The 16,962-nt window shown below is 48.6% G+C and overlaps 6 protein-coding genes across 6 annotated transcripts; 2 read left to right on the top strand and 4 right to left on the bottom strand.

Moving 5' to 3' along the window:
- Positions 1–985: 985 nt before the first annotated feature.
- Positions 986–3,499, bottom strand: EURHEDRAFT_531186 (peptide MFS transporter). Its single transcript, XM_040787181.1, has 4 exons — positions 3,039–3,499; positions 2,642–2,955; positions 2,372–2,589; positions 986–2,323 (listed from the first exon to the last, which is right to left on the bottom strand). Exons 1-4 carry the CDS (start codon positions 3,068–3,070, stop codon positions 1,178–1,180), a joined length of 1,710 nt encoding a protein of 569 aa, XP_040638686.1. The 5' UTR covers positions 3,071–3,499; the 3' UTR covers positions 986–1,177.
- Positions 3,500–7,923: 4,424 nt separating this feature from the next.
- Positions 7,924–9,599, bottom strand: EURHEDRAFT_412855 (eukaryotic translation initiation factor 4E). Its single transcript, XM_040782027.1, has 3 exons — positions 9,059–9,599; positions 8,916–8,987; positions 7,924–8,842 (listed from the first exon to the last, which is right to left on the bottom strand). The coding sequence occupies exons 1-3, from the start codon at positions 9,236–9,238 to the stop codon at positions 8,375–8,377; spliced, it is 720 nt and encodes a 239-aa protein (XP_040638685.1). The 5' UTR covers positions 9,239–9,599; the 3' UTR covers positions 7,924–8,374.
- Positions 9,600–9,769: 170 nt separating this feature from the next.
- EURHEDRAFT_412854 (Mpv17/PMP22 family protein) lies at positions 9,770–10,874 on the bottom strand. The gene is made up of 5 exons (XM_040782026.1): positions 10,704–10,874; positions 10,593–10,647; positions 10,433–10,538; positions 10,077–10,382; positions 9,770–10,023 (listed from the first exon to the last, which is right to left on the bottom strand). Exons 1-5 carry the CDS (start codon positions 10,712–10,714, stop codon positions 9,980–9,982), a joined length of 522 nt encoding a protein of 173 aa, XP_040638684.1. The 5' UTR covers positions 10,715–10,874; the 3' UTR covers positions 9,770–9,979.
- Positions 10,875–11,079: 205 nt separating this feature from the next.
- Positions 11,080–12,331, top strand: EURHEDRAFT_531183 (40S ribosomal protein uS5). Its single transcript, XM_040787180.1, has 3 exons — positions 11,080–11,423; positions 11,615–11,872; positions 11,967–12,331. The coding sequence occupies exons 1-3, from the start codon at positions 11,166–11,168 to the stop codon at positions 12,222–12,224; spliced, it is 774 nt and encodes a 257-aa protein (XP_040638683.1). The 5' UTR covers positions 11,080–11,165; the 3' UTR covers positions 12,225–12,331.
- Positions 12,332–13,181: 850 nt separating this feature from the next.
- EURHEDRAFT_538313 (uncharacterized protein) lies at positions 13,182–14,912 on the top strand (the record flags this gene model as incomplete). Its single annotated transcript, XM_040787353.1, has 5 exons — positions 13,182–13,299; positions 13,360–13,415; positions 13,494–14,179; positions 14,276–14,654; positions 14,709–14,912. 5 exons carry the CDS (start codon positions 13,182–13,184, stop codon positions 14,910–14,912), a joined length of 1,443 nt encoding a protein of 480 aa, XP_040638682.1.
- A 455-nt stretch (positions 14,913–15,367) lies between these two features.
- On the bottom strand, positions 15,368–16,488 carry EURHEDRAFT_456974 (opsin family protein; the record flags this gene model as incomplete). Its single annotated transcript, XM_040784391.1, has 5 exons — positions 15,368–15,455; positions 15,509–15,643; positions 15,694–16,181; positions 16,232–16,298; positions 16,349–16,488. 5 exons carry the CDS (start codon positions 16,486–16,488, stop codon positions 15,368–15,370), a joined length of 918 nt encoding a protein of 305 aa, XP_040638681.1.
- Between the last annotated feature and the right edge of the window lie 474 nt (positions 16,489–16,962).

Genomic DNA, 16,962 nt, shown 5'->3' with positions numbered 1-16,962 from the left:
GAATCTTGTGCTGCATCATAAGCGTTAATGGGGAATTACTTATGCAGGTCATGCAGGTCACGTGGTTTATAGCGCATTCAGCACTGTGCCAGACGTACGTGTTTCTTTGGAGGATCCTACCTATGGTGGAGGAATCTATCCTAAGCGAGGATGGAGTTACCAAACTGCAGCTCCAAGTGAAATTACTCATCAATTACCAGCGCTTCTATAAGGCCCCTCTCTACATAAACCAACAACCCAAGGTATGAAAACCTTGTTCGAGATTACAGGGCTAACCTAGTCAGGGCCGTTTCACTCGCCTGGAAGCTGGGCAAATGGGAGAACGCTCATGGAGACTCGAAGAGCTCCCCAGATGCACATGTTCTATCCAATCCCACGATCTCAGCGAACGACCACAAGATTCTCATTTGAATCTCTTGCTTTGGATTCCGATCGAAGCGTCTGTCTGGGCCTTAAAACAACCACACTTGAAACTGCCCGGAAAGAGGCGTGCATCGATGCATGGTATACCACTTGGTCTCTCCGAAGCACGACTATAATGTGCTAGTGTTCCTCTATTCACCTTGAACTGACATGGCATAACATGGCTATACATGCCTAACACACAAGTCTATACCAATGGCAACCCTTTACATCAGGGTGTCTATACCAATAGATGGATAGCAAGGGGTAAGGATGTTGCGCTACGCTATCTCTACAAATGCGATGCACATAAAGCCAGTTCTCGGGTGTAACCGGGCCCTCACACCCTAACACAACCACAACCGAAAAGGAAGACGCAGTTCTACAAGATGAGAGACAGAAACCCACTGTTGACAAATTCATTCAATATTCTGTATCCGCCACGACCAAGATTCAGAGTACAGGCGAGAATCGCCAACTAGCAGCACAGGATAGCAACCACTACAGATGTTGTACATGGCAAGTGTTGGATACGCCTGGATTTTGACGTCGGTTGCTACTAAGACACCACCACATCTACGAAGAACCAGAGACCGTATTGAAAATAATTATTTGAACGTTCTATAGAAGAGCTTTTATGTTCATCAATCCAATACTGATAATGAACACATTCATAATTCGTAACATCCCCGACCCGACCCGCGAGCTACGTTATGTACCTTTACATTATTAACGAAACGAAAACAAAACAAACTCGTAATCCAATGAGCCCAAATTACTCCTTCCGCTCCTCCCTAGCAACAGGGGTATCCGGATCATCCGCATCCAGCGCGTTCATATCCTCTTCCTGAGCGTTCAAGTGGTGATACGTGAGGAAGAAGATGATACCCGTGCAGAACGACGCGCACGCGACACCAGTGAACATCCACATGATAGCAGGGTCGTACGCAGCGGGGGTGAGGGCTTCAGCGATGGCAGCACCAAAGGCGTTAGTGAGGAGGTACATGGATTGCACAAAGGATTTCATGGATGGCGGGGCCTTGGTGTAGGCGTATTCAAGACCAGAGACGGAGGCAAGAATTTCAGATAGTCCGATGAAGACGTAGGCGGGGGTTTGGATGGCAATGTGGACGTGGTTGCCTTGGGTTGTGCCGTCGACGATGGAGGCGTCGCAACCCGGGTTCTCGTAGCAGGGGCCGGCGGAGTAGATGAGGTGCTGGACGATGGCAGCGTACATCATGGCGAGGGAGGCGACGATGAAACCCAGTGAGATACGCGTAATGGGCTTGAAGGGGATGCGCAGACGGCGCATGAGCGGGTAGACCAGGGTCTCGAGGATGGGGATAAACACGAGAATGGAGATGGGGTCGAAGTTCTGCATGAGGTCGTTGGGAATGCCATGGCCCTCCATCTGTCCGGCCTGCGTGACAAAGTTACCCGAAAACTGCGTGTACACCACCCAGTAAATAGGGTAGAAGCAGAACACCTTGCACGCGACGAGCGCGCGCTTGAGTTCGTCGATGAAGTGATCGTCCCAAGGGAGGCTGGTACGGCGGCCTCCGTTCTCTGCCTGCCAGGTTGGTTTGGGGGCGTCCATGTTGCGGTTGATGACCATGATCCAAAGGGCCTTGAATGCGTCGGTGATAATGGAGCCCTGCGGCGGGCGGACGACGTAGAATTTCCGGCCGAGCAGGACGGTCGTGGTTCCGACTATGAACATGCACAGACAGAGTAGGTAGGCGGACCAGTAGCCCACGAGTTTCTCCATGTATGGCGTTGCCAGCAACGACAGTGAGCCGACGTTGATGCAGCCGTAGAAAATCATGTAGATCCGCTGGATCGTCAGGGCGGGGTCAATAATAACTCGTTCGCCTTTTTTAGTGCTGACGGCCATTTTCTTGCGTTTATATTGGTCCGCAATCTGCGCAGTTAGCGCTTTTTTCTTATTGAGACGCTCGGAGAGACTTACCAAAGGAGCAACGTTACTCTTGATACCGCCCGTTCCAATACCGATGATCAGAATCGCCGCGATGAAACCACCCAAACCAGCGCCATTCTCCAAAGAGGCAGGAATCGAAGTGCACACCATAATCAGCAAACCAACCATGTAGATGAGCGAAAAGAGCACAATGGCTTTGTATTTGCCCAGGTACTGGTCAGCCACAATGGCACCAAGAATGGGAGTGACTACACCGTTAGCTTCCATTCACTATTAACCCACCAGTACGGGGAAACTCACCATAACACCAAAACTGAAAGAATGTATTCAGACCAGTAGCACCCTGGTGGCCCATACCCAGCGCACCACGGCCCTGGCTACCGTCGAGAGGCAGATTGATGTAGTTCTGGAAGATACCCGACATGCCGTAGAAAGTGAAACGCTCGCACAGTTCAACGACAGCAACCAACCAGGCCGAGATGGGAAGGTTCTCAGCGACATGGCGAAGTTTTTTCTTTTCCTCGTCGTTGGGTTCTTCGCCGTCGGGGGTGTCGCCCAGGGCTTTTTCGGTGGTCTCCGCCGGGTCTTTCACGGTGGCGATGGTATTCTGGTGTCTATTACAGTTAGTATAGACCAGCGCGATGAACTAGGGTTAAAGGAGGAGTGTTGTAAAAAAAAAAAAAAAAAAAAAACGTACTGAGCAGGCTCAACCTCGTGGTCTGCGGCCATGGTGAAATTAAGAAACCACGAGGGACTATGTATCTCGTCTTATCTCCAAGATAAACAGCGACGACACCACAACACAGGACACAAAAAGAATAGAGTGTTAAGAAGAAAAGAAGAAGAAAGAAAAAAACAAAAAAAAAAAAACTACAAAGAAAAGATGGGAGAAAGAAGAACCGACATTTTAAAGAGGAAGAAATTAGCACGCGAGTAACCCGGACCCTGGCAACATGCGACACTACAAATTTAGTCTTGTTATCAGTGAATAACACCCACCATCAATCGGCAATGTAACCCCAGAGCCTGCGATATGGCAAGCGGATTGGTGAATGCCTCTCTTATTGGACCGGCCGCTTTCTCGAGCTTCTCCCTATGGGCGGAGTTTTCCGAGCTGATAATGCTTTTCCATGCTGGATCCAAAGCCCGGGATGGCACCTAGTCCTGCTTTGGCTGTCCCTCCGGAGCGCGCCATCGGAGTATAACCGCATCGGTCAGTCATCTGGGACTGATACTGTGGCAGTCTCGCTTTGTACGAGTTCGACGGAGTCTCCTCGAGGATTTTTTTTTGGTCCAATCAGCGCGTGTCCAGCCTGGATCAACGTGCAACGTCGGCTTTCTCCGCGTGAGAGGCATAAGCTCAACATTTCTCGGCTAAACAAATCAATGCGGAGATGCCTTTTCTGAAAGTCAATCTCTGGAATACTAGTGTCAGTAACCCGAATCAGGACCGAGGTTCACGCCGCTGTCGACCGGCTCAAGCCGCCAAACAGGGTTCGAGCAGATTTCAGACGGGACCTTGTCTAATTAGCTGCGACTAGCGCTATCTGTGGTACATGTCTCCGGCTATTATCGTGGCCTGAGCACGCAGAAACCCTTTGATATGCGAAGCTTGGCTGGAGAAGCTTGTCCGGTTGCCGAGATTTGCTGCCTTGTCTATCAGGCTGTCGTATTCGCCTGGAATTTCCGGTAACGGTCAATCGGACACCACGGGATTATCTCCTGTTGAGGGAGTCAGATCCAACATCTAACAAAAGCAAACAAGCCGGATTCCAACACTGACTAGAACAACAGGGGTACACGGTACAGACAGGTACAGAGTACTCCTGATTAGAATCTCGGCTCCATGTCGAGCTTGCCATCCCGTCCCCGCTCTTGTTCATGCCCGCTCAATGAAGATCGAGAAAATCGCTGCAGCTCTCACCAATTCATTCCAGCGACACAGATGCTTTTATACTGTTGGACTCTCCGGCAAGATAACTTGAACCTATCAACTCCTTACTACGTCTCCCGTAGTGTGGTTACAACATCGGATGCTGTCCAACTGCACCGGGTAACGTCTAGGAGCTGAGATAGCTGAATATTTACTGTTGGTCTATGTGGAGCACAATGCGAGAGACATGAAACTAGGTCCGATTGTGGCCCAAGTACAACACTGCACCATAACTCCATCAAGACAGGCCAGGCTACGATGATTAGTACTTCGCTCCATACTCCGTACCACCAACGACCAGATGACGAGACTTACCAAAATTAGATGCGCGATTGGTGTCGGTCAAAGAAGATCTTCGGTTTTGATGAATTACTAAGAACGGGGAGACTCGCAGTCCTCCCCCAGGCCCGTCCCTACCACCCAACCAGGGCCTGTGGCTGTATCCAGAATACTCCATACCAAGTTAGCAACACTTTAGCGGATCTTAAAGGCTTATATCAGCATATAATTTTCCTCGGGCGTGCTTGTCGGCTATCAGTGGGCCTTATTGCTGAGAGTCGTATGTCTATACAAAGTCAACAGAAGACAAGGCGGCGGCTGATGCTTACACGATTCGGGAATGGCGTTGAAACTGGGAAGGCAAGGTAATCATTTCCCCAGGCCCGTGCTTACCGCCCACCAGGGCATGTTGCTGGGTGTCTTCAATATCTGTATAGGGCCAGTAGAAAGCACGCGGTTGGCAAATGCTCACGAGTCGATGATATTCGTGATGTCGAGCGGTAAAATTCGGCAGCCATCCCCCACGCTTATTCCTACCACCCTCCAGTCCTTGTTGTTGCTTGTTATTGTGGATAAAATTTTCTAAACATGCTAGGGTGTCTGGACACAATCTGAGCCACTTTCCCCTCTTTTTTTGAAGTCCATGCTCATCTCCACGTTCTGTTCGTATCTCGGATTAGCAAAAGCACACCATTGACAGTTGAATACTTATGTGAACCAGCTTCTTTGCTCAAACACTGTCTTCATAAATTCCCTGGGTTGGCCGCCTGTTCTTTCAGTTGATTGATTTCTTGTCGAAGGTATCCCAGGCCCGTCCCTGCCATCCGCCAGGGCTTGTTGTTAAACATGCCGGGTATCTGCACATAGTCCACAAGCAAAACAAGAGCACCATTGACATGGCGCCTCAAAACCGCTGAATTTCATCACACCTTCCATGCTCCTCTTGATATTCCGATATCCTTGGCCCATCCCTACCATCCAACCAGGGCCCATGCACTAAATTATACTGTACAAGTCATCAAAGGGTCGGCCCTTGCGATCCTGTACAAATTCAGCAGGAACACCATCGTCAATAAATCAATTATTGTGGTCTCACCAAATTGCCCAGCCTACAGCCTATAAATTCAATATCTTCATAATATTCTCCGCAGGCTCTATCTGATTATACCCCAGACTTGTCCGAACCGGCCGTTGTGGAGTATCTGGGATGTTATACAGAGTCAAACACTGTTGATGATTCAATTTGGCTATGCGCGGTGTTTCCTGTATGATTTTCCTATTTTTGCTCTATTTGAATGCCTGATCCATCTGGTTATCATTGTATCCTAGACCTGTCCTAACCGGTCGCTATGACTAATCTTGCGATCCTATACAAGGTTCAATCTATTAACTTGGATACTTACCTCCAATGCGGTTTTCCCTATGTGATTATCCTAGTTTTGGATCTTGATTTACATAAGTGCTCTAGCTAAAATCATTCCAGGTCTATCCGAACTGGTCGCTATGGGGTATCTGGGATACTCGAAAGTCAGCAGAAGCACTGTCAGTAGATTGATCGTTGGATACCTACCTCCCAGTGCAGTTGTCTCTTCGGCTTTTCTTCTCCTATTCACTATCATTTCAGGAAGTCCCTGCCACTCACTAGCTCATGTTGCTGGATGCTCGGATATATCATAATGTGTTGGACAATTTGACAAAATAGCAACGTTGAAACGGTAAAACGGGAAAGCACGATGGTCTACGCCCCAGGCCCATCCCAACCACCCTACCGGGGCCTGTAAATACCTTGGATATCTGTTTATTCGCAGTTAGTTAAATTTCCGTAAACAAGAACAAATACTCACTTCTGCAGATTACCCCCAAGGCATAAACAAGATTTTCCGAACAGCACGGCGTTGCTCTGATATCCATACTCATCGTTGATCTTTTGTTGATATTTTATGGAAATCCCAGGCCCGTCCCAACCTACCCTACCGAGGCCTGTTGCCGAGTATCTTGGATATCTGTATACGGTCAGCATAACAACAAGCATGAACGATTCGATGTATACCTCAACGTGGATTCCCCTAAGGCACAATCAAGATTTTCCGAGCAATTAGGTTGTCCGGGCAAATTCTCGGTTTTCCTAAGGTCCATACTCGACATTGATCATTTTTATGTCGTCGGTATGGAGTATCTCAAACCCAAATCCATCCCAACCTCCCTACCAGGGCCCACTAAGTTCCGTAGGTCTATATATAGTCAGCAACCACATCGATAAAAGCCCATATTCTCAAATGATCAAATGGTTTGAAGGCACCTCTCGGTGATCTTCCTCCAAACCCATCCCTTCCACACTCGTACAACCCTCCAAACCCACCACGGCGAGATGCCCAAGCAGCAGCGTACTTGCCTCCCTATCAGAGCCAAGCCCTATCATGCCAAGTCCCTAAAGTATACAAAAAAGGGGGGGGGATTGGAACTTTAAGGAAATAGGCAAATGGGATGAAAGAAGGAAAGAGAGAACGAAGAGACGGCACTCAGCCGCAAGTGCCTGAGAGCCTGGAGGCAGCAACGACAGAAACAAAGCGACAAGGCACAAAAATTGATGTCGTCAAAACGAGTCAAGACGGAACGAAGAAACTTGGGGACCCGGGGGTAACAGCAGCAGCAAACAAAGCCATAAAGCACAGAAAACGATTCTCTCCCAGAATGAGTCAGAAAAACTCGAGGCGAAGGAAAGAACGAACAAAAACTGCAAACTAAAGGAGGTGGAACTCCTGTTCTCTATAACAAGATATTAAGATAAATGGCAAGTTCGATGGAACGAACGAGAACGAAGAAGCCGCTCTCGACGAAGTGAGTACGAGAAGGAAGTTGCTAAGCAATATAGAAGTATCGGAAGTATCAGAAGCATCAGAAGAAGCTAAAGATGGAAATAACGATAAACTCGACCTCAAATCGATGAAGTCGATGGAAAGAGCGATGGAGGACGATGAAAAGGATGGAAGCTACTGGGGATGAGAGAGTTGGAAGGAGGAGAGTTGAGGAAGGGAAAGAAGAGAAGACGGTCGGCACCATAAGGAAGACCTGTAGGCAGAAGCAAGCCCAGGTCTTTGCCCTAGGAACCCGGGTGCCTAATAAGAGACAAGAAGAGTAAGAGTCGCTACTTGAAGCGTATATCTTAAATATTATATTAAGGCGAGGGATTGAGACTAAAATTGCTCTACGAATTGATGAAGCTCGTTTAAATACTCTGTTCGTCTCTTTTTTACACTTGTTCAACGCAAATTGCATCTTTCTGGAATGGCTGGTCATGACGCCAATATGCTAAGCAACGCATCTACAATTGCTAAGGAACTCGACGTAAGGATAATAGGAAAGTAATCTAGTGGAGAGTAAATGTTAACAACTTTTTAAAGGTATCCTAATTCGCAATCTAAGAACTAAGGAAGAAATGTACAGAGAAAGTCGAAATAACTGCAGCCAAACTTTGAGAACAGAAATGATAAATAAGAAATTCGACAATAATCACATGAAAAAACGGAAATTAGAGCATTGACATGTAATGGTATAGGGCTCATAAGATGTGGAGAAGATAATACGATACATGTCGCGGGTGCCCATGATCCAATTCTTCCCTGCGAGGTAGCAGAGAAAACGGAGCTGGGCTTCTTTTGCTTCCTCCTCTTCTTCTTTCTCGCCTCAAATCCAAGTCTCGTTTGTAATCGCCTCTTAAGCATGTAATCAACCTCATAAGATGCAAAGCCCAGGGAAACGAGTAAATCATAAGGCGTTTTTGGAGAAAAAAAAAAACAAAGCACACGTAGCCGGATGTCATTCTAGACGGTGTACTTGGCCTTGGCCCTGGTGCTACCGCTGTGGGCGCTATCTGTGTGTCCAGAGAATTCCACAACGTCGGCTTCCTTGAGACGGAGGACATCCTTGAACCGGCTGCCGATGGACTCCAAGATCTCCTTGCCTTGGGCGGGGTTACGGGTGATCTTGTCTCCTGGAACACTCTTGCCAACAGTTCTTGTCCACAAACCGACACGGTAGAAGCCTTTACGGACGTTCACAACAACACCCATGACCTCATTGTCATCATCGTTTTCAAGGGTCTCACCAATCGCAGCCAGCTGAGCGTGCAGCCACAGGTCGTCGATAGGGACGGAGCGCTTGTCCTTGAACGAGTACGACCACTTGCCACCGTGTTTGTTCTGGGGGTCTTCCCACTCCGGGCGGATGCCCTTCTTGAAAAGGTGGTAGTCTGCCTTGAGACCCAATTCGGAGGTAGGTGTGATGTTGTTCTAATTAGAGAACTTGGTCAGCGTTCGTTCAACGGGGAAGCAACAGGACAAATCAACGGCAGGAGGATCATACATAGATTCCCCAGAACTCCTCGACGGAGTTGAATGTGACCACTTCCTTCAGCAGATCGTTCCAGTTATCGCCCTATCCATCACATGCCAGTCAGTCAACTGTCCGGGTTATCAAAACCGTCCACGGGATCCACCAATCCGTACCTTGCCACTGGGAGGCTTGGTAAACCAGAGAGTCCATTCGTGCATCAAAGGGTGCTTGACGGTGAAGTTTTCGGGGTCATGGAACACGGTAACATCGCCGTTCGCCTTCTCGTCGGTGGCCACACCGGGGGCGGTGTTCTCGTCGTTGACCGGCGCGGGAGCGTGTTCGACAGCAGCCATTATGATCGGGAGTGAATTTTAGACGGATGCGGAACGAGGAGTAAAAATTAAAGGGTCGTAGTGAGAATGCGCTTAGGGGGGCGGTAGACGAAAGTTGTCGGAGGGGTGCGGTGGGAGTTAGGCGGCGGAGGGAAATTTTGCGTTGAGGTCGGAAGAGAGAAAGAGCAACTCAGCAAAGAGACGCTCACGGCAAACAAAGCAAGATTTTCACGAAGCAGTCGACGTGTAAAAAAATCCACGCAGGAAAGTCTGCTCCAGGCAGAATAATAGGTGTAGAATGAGTTAAGTGGTGACTTTCTGCGACACAAGGGAGGAGAGAAAAAAGAGAGAAGTTGGATCTGGAAGGCGGTTTGGACTCACTCTCGTTGGAGATGTCCGCAAAGCTCTGGGTCCAGGACGCCGCTTTACCGTTTTGGGAACCCTCGGGCGTTTCTAGTCCTCTCATAGGCTGTAGCGGATCTGACCATAGCCCTAACCAGGGACATTTATTCTGATGAATTGAATGCAGTAGATGCGAAGTAAAATATGAGATCTGGTTTCATTGGATAGTCGTTGAGATTTCGTAGAAATGGTCGACGCGATCTAGCCGCCGATCTAGTGAATCTATATAATCCCGAAAGATAAATCGATCAACATGCCTCTCTATTCTATCACAAAATGAGTAGCAGATAAATTTTAGGAAGAAGAACTGGAATCCAATACAGCGCAAAACCGAAATATAAAAAGGAAAAGAACAGAAAATCATGCGTCACCACTGTTGATCATACTCAACAAACAGTTCCAACCTGGTACCAGACAGTCAGCATTTGTATACCCCGGAAGAATTAGATGCACTCACCCAAGCTAACCAAGTTGACCGCGAGCACACGGTATTCCAATGGCACGAACGTGAAGTTAACACCCTGCACCAGGGGCCAGATTGTGAGGTTGGCCTTGTAACTGGGGACGAAGGTGGTGCGCAATTTCTCAATCGGGTCACTACCCTCCATTATGGCCATAGATGACAGGAAACATGTCAGGTGTGTTGGCGTAAAGAGACATTGATCAGCTGCCACTCGAGCGACGATCGTAGCCTTGCTGTTCTTCAGGACGACATGACGCTGAAGGAAACCGAACCATGTCGTGGCGGCCGGACCGAAGATTGCTATTACCGTGAGCAACGGAACCATACGAGGGTACACTTAAATGACCTACCTCCACCATAAAGTGCCATGCGTCCAGTTCTTGCGATGTCATGTTTCTCGAGACCCCTCCGGTCCACCAATTGCTGAGCGAGGACGTCACCGCTACCGAAGAGTATCTGGATAGTGTCAACCGATGGTCATCGGCAATGAAGGTGCAGGAATATCCGTACAGCACTGGTGACACTGGCAGTGAGAATAGGCTGCTTGGCCAACTTGGACTGGTACCTGTCGGGATCAATTAGGCCTAGCTTTATTGAACTCAATTCTCAGTAGAGACTTACCACCGCAACATTTTGCCGTATATGTAGGACAAGGTAGAGAATATTCCCAATTCGACTGACGACTTGAAAATGATAATGAGCCCAGGGGTAGGTGATGGAATAGAAAGACGTCTGATGGAGCTGAAAAACAAGTCTGGGGGATAAGTGACTTCACCGATAAGCCTGGAGCTTCCTGTCCCAATCCAGGAACTGTCCCGCTAACGCTTGGCGGTAATACTTCCCAATAGAGAAGCACATTAAATCACTTGACATGGTCCGTGCGTCATGTCCCGATCAGGACAATAATGTAGGGCATAGGGTTGAAGGCGGTAGGGCTCGTGGGCCTCGCTTAGCGCACCCGCCAGCGAAATTTCCCTTGGGTGCCCGCCCCAAACAGTTGTGGATAGCGAGAGAAAAGCAACCTCGACGTCGACAACTAACGACACTCCCTCCCGTCTCTCTCAATCGCCAAATACATCCAAAATGGCTGACGCCGCTCCCCGTGGACGTGGAGGATTTGGCTCGCGCGGTGGTGACCGTGGCCGTGGCCGTGGCCGTGGTCGTGGCCGTCGCGGCGGTGCTAAGGAGGAGAAGGAATGGCAGCCCGTCACCAAGCTCGGTCGTCTCGTGAAGGCCGGCAAGATCACCAGCATGGAGCAGATCTACCTGCACTCTTTGCCCATCAAGGAGTTCCAGATTGTGGACTTCTTCTTGCCCAAGCTCAAGGATGAGGTTATGAAGGTACGGAACGATTTTTTTTTCAGTTGTCGATTTTGGAGGAAACGGGCTACGATTTGTTACGGAAGAATTTGCGCATTTTCGATAATTGGAGGAATTCGAAGTCGATAAAACGATATTGGGAGATTGAAATTGCGAATTGAAGTTATGGGACCAGGACGAACAGTTCACTAACGAATTGATTCACAATACAGATCAAGCCCGTCCAGAAGCAGACCCGTGCCGGTCAGCGTACCCGCTTTAAGGCCGTCGTTCTCATCGGTGACTCTGAGGGCCACATCGGTCTCGGTATCAAGACCTCCAAGGAAGTTGCTACCGCCATCCGTGCCGCCATCACCATCGCCAAGCTCGCCGTTCTGCCCGTCCGGAGAGGTTACTGGGGTTCCAACCTTGGTGAGCCTCACTCTCTGCCCGTCAAGCAGAGTGGAAAGTGTGGATCCGTGTCCGTCAGAGTACGTCTTTGAAACCCTCGATTTGCGATTGCGATTGAACTTGCGAAAGCGATTGCGTTATGGAAAGGAATTGTTTGGGCTAATTTGGTCACAGCTTATCCCCGCTCCCCGTGGTACTGGACTTGTTGCCTCCCCCGCCGTCAAGCGTCTGCTTCAGCTTGCCGGTGTCCACGACGCCTACACCCAGTCTACCGGTTCGACCAAGACCCTCGAGAACACCCTCAAGGCCACCTTCCAGGCCGTCGTCAACGTCTACGGCTTCCTTACCCCCAACTTGTGGTCCGAGACCAAGCTCACCCGGAGCCCTCTGGAGGAGTTTGCTGATGTCCTCCGTCAGCCCAAGAAGTACTAGGTGCTCTGTAGTGATGGGATTAAATTAAATTTGCATGACTTGTTTTGACCAACTACCTCTTTTCTACGGATTCCTTTTTACTTTTTTTTCCTGACTGGAGGACCGGTGATGCTTTAATGGGAGTTTTCTCGTTACTCTAAAAATAAAAGTATGACGCTCTGCTACGCCTGAAGATGTATCTATGGGAAGGGACTACAAAAATAGTGTGGAGTCAATGAAGCTGCCATCCGCCGGTCAATTTAATGATTATGATATCTTATTTTCTTCTGGCGCAGCCAATTCACGGGCCTACATAATAGGGACCGCGACTGCACCGGAGTAGTAGTCCAGCCATAACGAACACAACGAGTTTATATATAAAAAATGAATCTATAGGTGGCAGACAGCACAAATATCTGCCGTCAAATATATATATCAAGCCCTAATCAAGCTACTTCGAAATATATGTCATCCGTCGAAGGTGACAACGACTATCTGTATTCTGCATACCATGCCTACTCTATACTGCGCGAAATCGCCAATGATTCTCATGGAACACCAACTCTTGAGCGATATCGGAATGTCGTTGAGCTCGCAAGAGCAAGTAGTTTATTTGTAGTATTTCATCGAGGTTCTATGATCTTGTTGTGGCTTCCATGTCTTCGTAGGTCTTGTAGGACAAGGGACTGGATATACAGCTTTGCTATGCTATTGTCTACTCTTCCGGTACTCGTCGCGAAGAATAGAAAATTGAAGAAATGATTCTTTCGCCTTGACCATATCAATAGCCTGACAGTCAACGGCCTGTAACTGGTTTAAAAAAATAACTTTCTTATTGTAGTCAAGTATGGTGGATACCTTTACTATGCCATTTCCCAACTGCTACTTCACTTCCTTTCACCTCCCCTTCACTTCACAACTCATAACCTCTCCCCGTACAAAAAGCCCCCGTCCAAATTCCATCCAGTGAACGTCAAAATGTCAGAAGTCAAAATGGAAGACCATCCTGACCACTGGAAGTCGACTCTCCTAGGCGAGGGCTTTTGGAAAGACGCAGAGGTCTTTAACCAAGTCGTAAACGATGATATCGAGGCTGGTGAGTTTCATCAACATTGTCTCTTTACGCTATCTACTCACCTAAGGTGATACACGTCAGAACAAGAACAAATTCTCGACAAGTTTCCCTTCAACCTAGGCCCAGAGCAGGGTCCTGCTCCTCGTCCCCCCAGCAGCACGAACGAAACGCATCTCAAACGCCACCAGCAACAGCAGCAGCAGCAGGAACAGGAGGAAGACGAGTACGTGCAGGAACAACCCCAGCAGCAAGGCCGCCGTCGCCGCCGTTTTAGCATGAACGATGCTTTCAGCTTGAGCTCCCTCAACCTCAGCCCTAGTCGCCTCCTTGGTCGACGTTCTCGCTCTAGCTCTCGCTCGCACTCACCTACACGCCCCCCCAGCGTTCTATCAGAGACCCATCGAACGAGTTCACGGCTACGTTTAGCATTCACCATGTCAAGCAACAACAACAGAAAGAAAAGAGACGACGACGCCGATACCGACTCCATCTACTCAATCCCACTCCGCGGTCCAAACGACCCAGGTACCCCTGAAAAACCACTAATGTTCTTCCGCGGTGGTGCATCTTGGAACGTCCTTACTAGAGACATGCAAGCGATAGGCATCGATCTATTCTGGCCCGTCAAGCAGGACCAGGAAGGTGATCGAGAGGTCCTACATATCGAAGAGATGGCCCCGCTATGCCAGTTCCGCGGACTACGTGTGCTGAAAATCACGGGTATGTTGCAGTCGTACCAGAAGTACATCTGGCAAGCTGCGTGGTTGAACACGGAACTCGAGGAGCTGGAACTGGGTATGGCGATTGGACCACGCATCCGGCGGAATTTTCCCGGTGACTGGCCTTTTATCAAGGGTGGGTGGGCTTTGAAGCAGGATACCTATGGTGAACCGGTTTACTAGTAAGTAACACCACATATACACCTCACCTCACACCTTACACCACATACCACATATCATAGTTACCAAACCTAGTTCTAATCACAACACAATGACAGCGGCCACATGGGCACCGGAAACCTCCACCGTACCATCGGCATTGGCGAATACCTCGACAAGACCAGCATCGAAAAGGCCAAAGTCCGCGCCATGGCCACGGGTCGCACGCTGAATCGCATCTCCATCAAGACCTTAACGCTAAACGGCTTCGTGGTCGACGCAGATCCGATACTCCTCTGGTTTGATCCAAAAATGCTTCGTTGTATCAACTTCCGAGATAACTGCGTCGACGCGGGGTTTTATCTTTGTCGACCGATGAGGAAGGTTGAGGTGAAGTTTCCTACGGAGATTGAGGAGAAGGCTGTTACTGTGAGGAAGGTTGATGTACGTAAGGAGTTGAAAATTGTGGAGTTGAGGGGTGGGAAGAAGGTTAGCGAGGTGCCGTATTCCGGACGGGAGAGGCATGGATTAGGCTCTGGAGATGGAACACAGAAGACAGAACACCCTGATACTGAACGGAAAATGGGTAACATGGCACTCGACAGTCCTAAGAAAGAGGGAATTAGGACTACTACGGTTGTCGAAATCGAGAACATGCCCGCATATGACTACAATGGAGACGGTGGTTCTTATGCATACTACCGCAATGTGTTCGTCAGTATACCTCCAGAACATTCAGATTGTGACTGGGACTGAATGGACACTGACGTTTGCCATAGTAACCCAGCGGCACCGTTTGATCGAGATGCTCATCTATTCACGATAGAATGCTAGATCACTGCATGCCCTATTCCATTTCGAGGCGATATTCCCCATTCATGATTTATGAGGCATGAGTTTATGTTAATGTTTTTCTTTTTATCTATGGAAGCTCCCAGTATGTTTGTCAAGAGAAGCATAATATCAATCAAGGCTCAGAAACCAAAGTAATTTAAATTATAAAACTCATTAAGCACACATATCCTATTGATCTCCAAAGCAACTATCCATGCCTGTACAATTCAATTTCAATGCATCCCTTCCATTACTGAAAGCCATTTTCGCCTGTCATATCGTTGGGTACCATTGCCAGTTCGATTATACCGATTCGAGATTGGCCATAACCCTGATTCCATATCCAAAAGACCAACTCTCCGCAAACGAGCAGAGAGCTACGCTCCATCGCCATCTTCATCAGTGATGCGAATGGCGCCTTCGTTGCCGATTCCGCGGGACCAGAAGCCGTCGAGGTAGAGAGTACTGCGCACATTAGTTAGCCGCTTTTCCTCAAGGATCTGGGGATTGTTGCTTACGTTCCAGCCACACTTTCATATGCAATCAGAAGCCAGTAGCCAAGAATACCCTGGGTGAAGATATCCAGAATAGCAAATAGAATGGTCTCAGCATCCACGTTCAACTTGAGCGCGATACCACCAGCGGCGAGGACACTGTTTTGTTAGCACACACTCACATCACACTCACCAAAGGGGGTACGTACATCGGATACAGAACCTTAGCCAATAATGTTGCCCCCGCAACAGTCCCGTAAAACCTCCTTCTCTGCGAATCCTTACCACTCGCCGCCCTGGTCCCATGAATCCCCACCTGATAAACCGTCACCAAATACCCCACACAACTAACCACAAACCAAACCCACTTCACACTCGCATTATCCGTAAACGTGCCCAGCAGTCCCGAAGAAAGCATAACAAAGTCCGCCACGATGGCAACGAGTAAGTTTGCGCCAGGGAGGCCGGAAAGGAGGGCTAGGTTAATGAGCATGAGTGGGTTGGTGAGGAACCAGTTTATGTAGCGCAGGTAGAGGATTTGACGGTAATGGTGTTCGGTTGTGTCGGGGACGTGTTTGTGGGCGTGGGTGAAGATGGAGTGGTTCCAGGCTGTGCCGGTGCCGGTTGCGAGGGCCATGTAGGTTATGAACGAGATTGTGGTGGTTATGGCGACCAGGGTATGGAGGATGCGTTTGGACTGGTTTAGTTAGTGATCGTGTAGATTTTCTTGGTCTGTAGGGGACGTACCAATGGTGCCCTAGAAGTTAGCACATAGAAGACGAGAGATGAAAGCGCCATGAGCACGGCGACGACCCTATCCAATGTCAGTTTCTTGTCGTGTCAAATTGTACTCGAATTACACACCATAATGTCCTCTTCCCTGTCTCATGGATCTCCTGCAGCACAGCACTAGGACCCGGGATCACCGTGGGAACAGGTCCTACCGACGGACTCGACGTCGGGATCGGAGGAAGCGAAGTTTTCGTAGCGAATGATTCAATCATGGTTGTTGTATAGCTCAATGATATCGAATGAATTAGGGGGTTGGATCTGTAAGGAATTAAACTGAATACAATTAAAGGAGGGCATTCGTATTTAGAGAAATGCAGGATTACAGTGACAGTCGTCATCCTGACTTCGACGTTGTCGTCATGAATCTTACGCGGAATTGGCATCCAGTTTTATCCATGGTAGAGCTTCATATCTTCCAATAGAAGGCTGTGTATTATGTGGGAGAGGAGAAAATGCAGGTATTGAGGTGCACAATGTGTTGTCGAGTTCGTCATTTGATGCTACATCGAGGAGTTGTTGCCTCCGCTATAGACCACCGCATCGGGGTTATGGATATGGATTCTAAGTCAATGTATCCTATCTATAACTTTTGATTCCGGTCTAGAATAGGAGAAACAATATTATGATACAAATGAACAAGAGCGCTATGGTACATAATCACATAAATTCAAGATCCGAATTCATAC

The sequence above is a fragment of the Aspergillus ruber genome (assembly GCF_000600275.1).
Source record: "Aspergillus ruber CBS 135680 unplaced genomic scaffold scaffold00014, whole genome shotgun sequence".
Taxonomy (NCBI): Eukaryota; Fungi; Ascomycota; class Eurotiomycetes; order Eurotiales; family Aspergillaceae; genus Aspergillus; species Aspergillus ruber.
The sequence above is the reverse complement of the archived record's forward strand: the minus strand, read 5'-3'. Positions and strand labels throughout refer to the sequence as shown.

Coding starts and splice junctions, on each gene's coding strand:
- EURHEDRAFT_531186 (XM_040787181.1), bottom strand. CDS start 3,070: ATGGCCGCAGACCACGAGGTTGAGCCTGCTCA. Junction 2,956..3,038: donor CACGAGGTTGAGCCTGCTCA/GTACGTTTTTTT, acceptor TAACTGTAATAG/ACACCAGAATACCATCGCCA. Junction 2,324..2,371: donor AGAGTAACGTTGCTCCTTTG/GTAAGTCTCTCC, acceptor CTAACTGCGCAG/ATTGCGGACCAATATAAACG.
- EURHEDRAFT_412855 (XM_040782027.1), bottom strand. CDS start 9,238: ATGGCTGCTGTCGAACACGCTCCCGCGCCGGTCAACGACGAGAACACC. Junction 8,988..9,058: donor CCAAGCCTCCCAGTGGCAAG/GTACGGATTGGT, acceptor TGTGATGGATAG/GGCGATAACTGGAACGATCT. Junction 8,843..8,915: donor AGGAGTTCTGGGGAATCTAT/GTATGATCCTCC, acceptor TTCTCTAATTAG/AACAACATCACACCTACCTC.
- EURHEDRAFT_412854 (XM_040782026.1), bottom strand. Junction 10,383..10,432: donor CATGGCACTTTATGGTGGAG/GTAGGTCATTTA, acceptor TCACGGTAATAG/CAATCTTCGGTCCGGCCGCC. Junction 10,024..10,076: donor GGTCAACTTGGTTAGCTTGG/GTGAGTGCATCT, acceptor GTCTGGTACCAG/GTTGGAACTGTTTGTTGAGT.
- EURHEDRAFT_531183 (XM_040787180.1), top strand. CDS start 11,166: ATGGCTGACGCCGCTCCCCGTGGACGTGGAGGATTTGGCTCGCGCGGT. Junction 11,424..11,614: donor TCAAGGATGAGGTTATGAAG/GTACGGAACGAT, acceptor TTCACAATACAG/ATCAAGCCCGTCCAGAAGCA. Junction 11,873..11,966: donor GTGGATCCGTGTCCGTCAGA/GTACGTCTTTGA, acceptor ATTTGGTCACAG/CTTATCCCCGCTCCCCGTGG.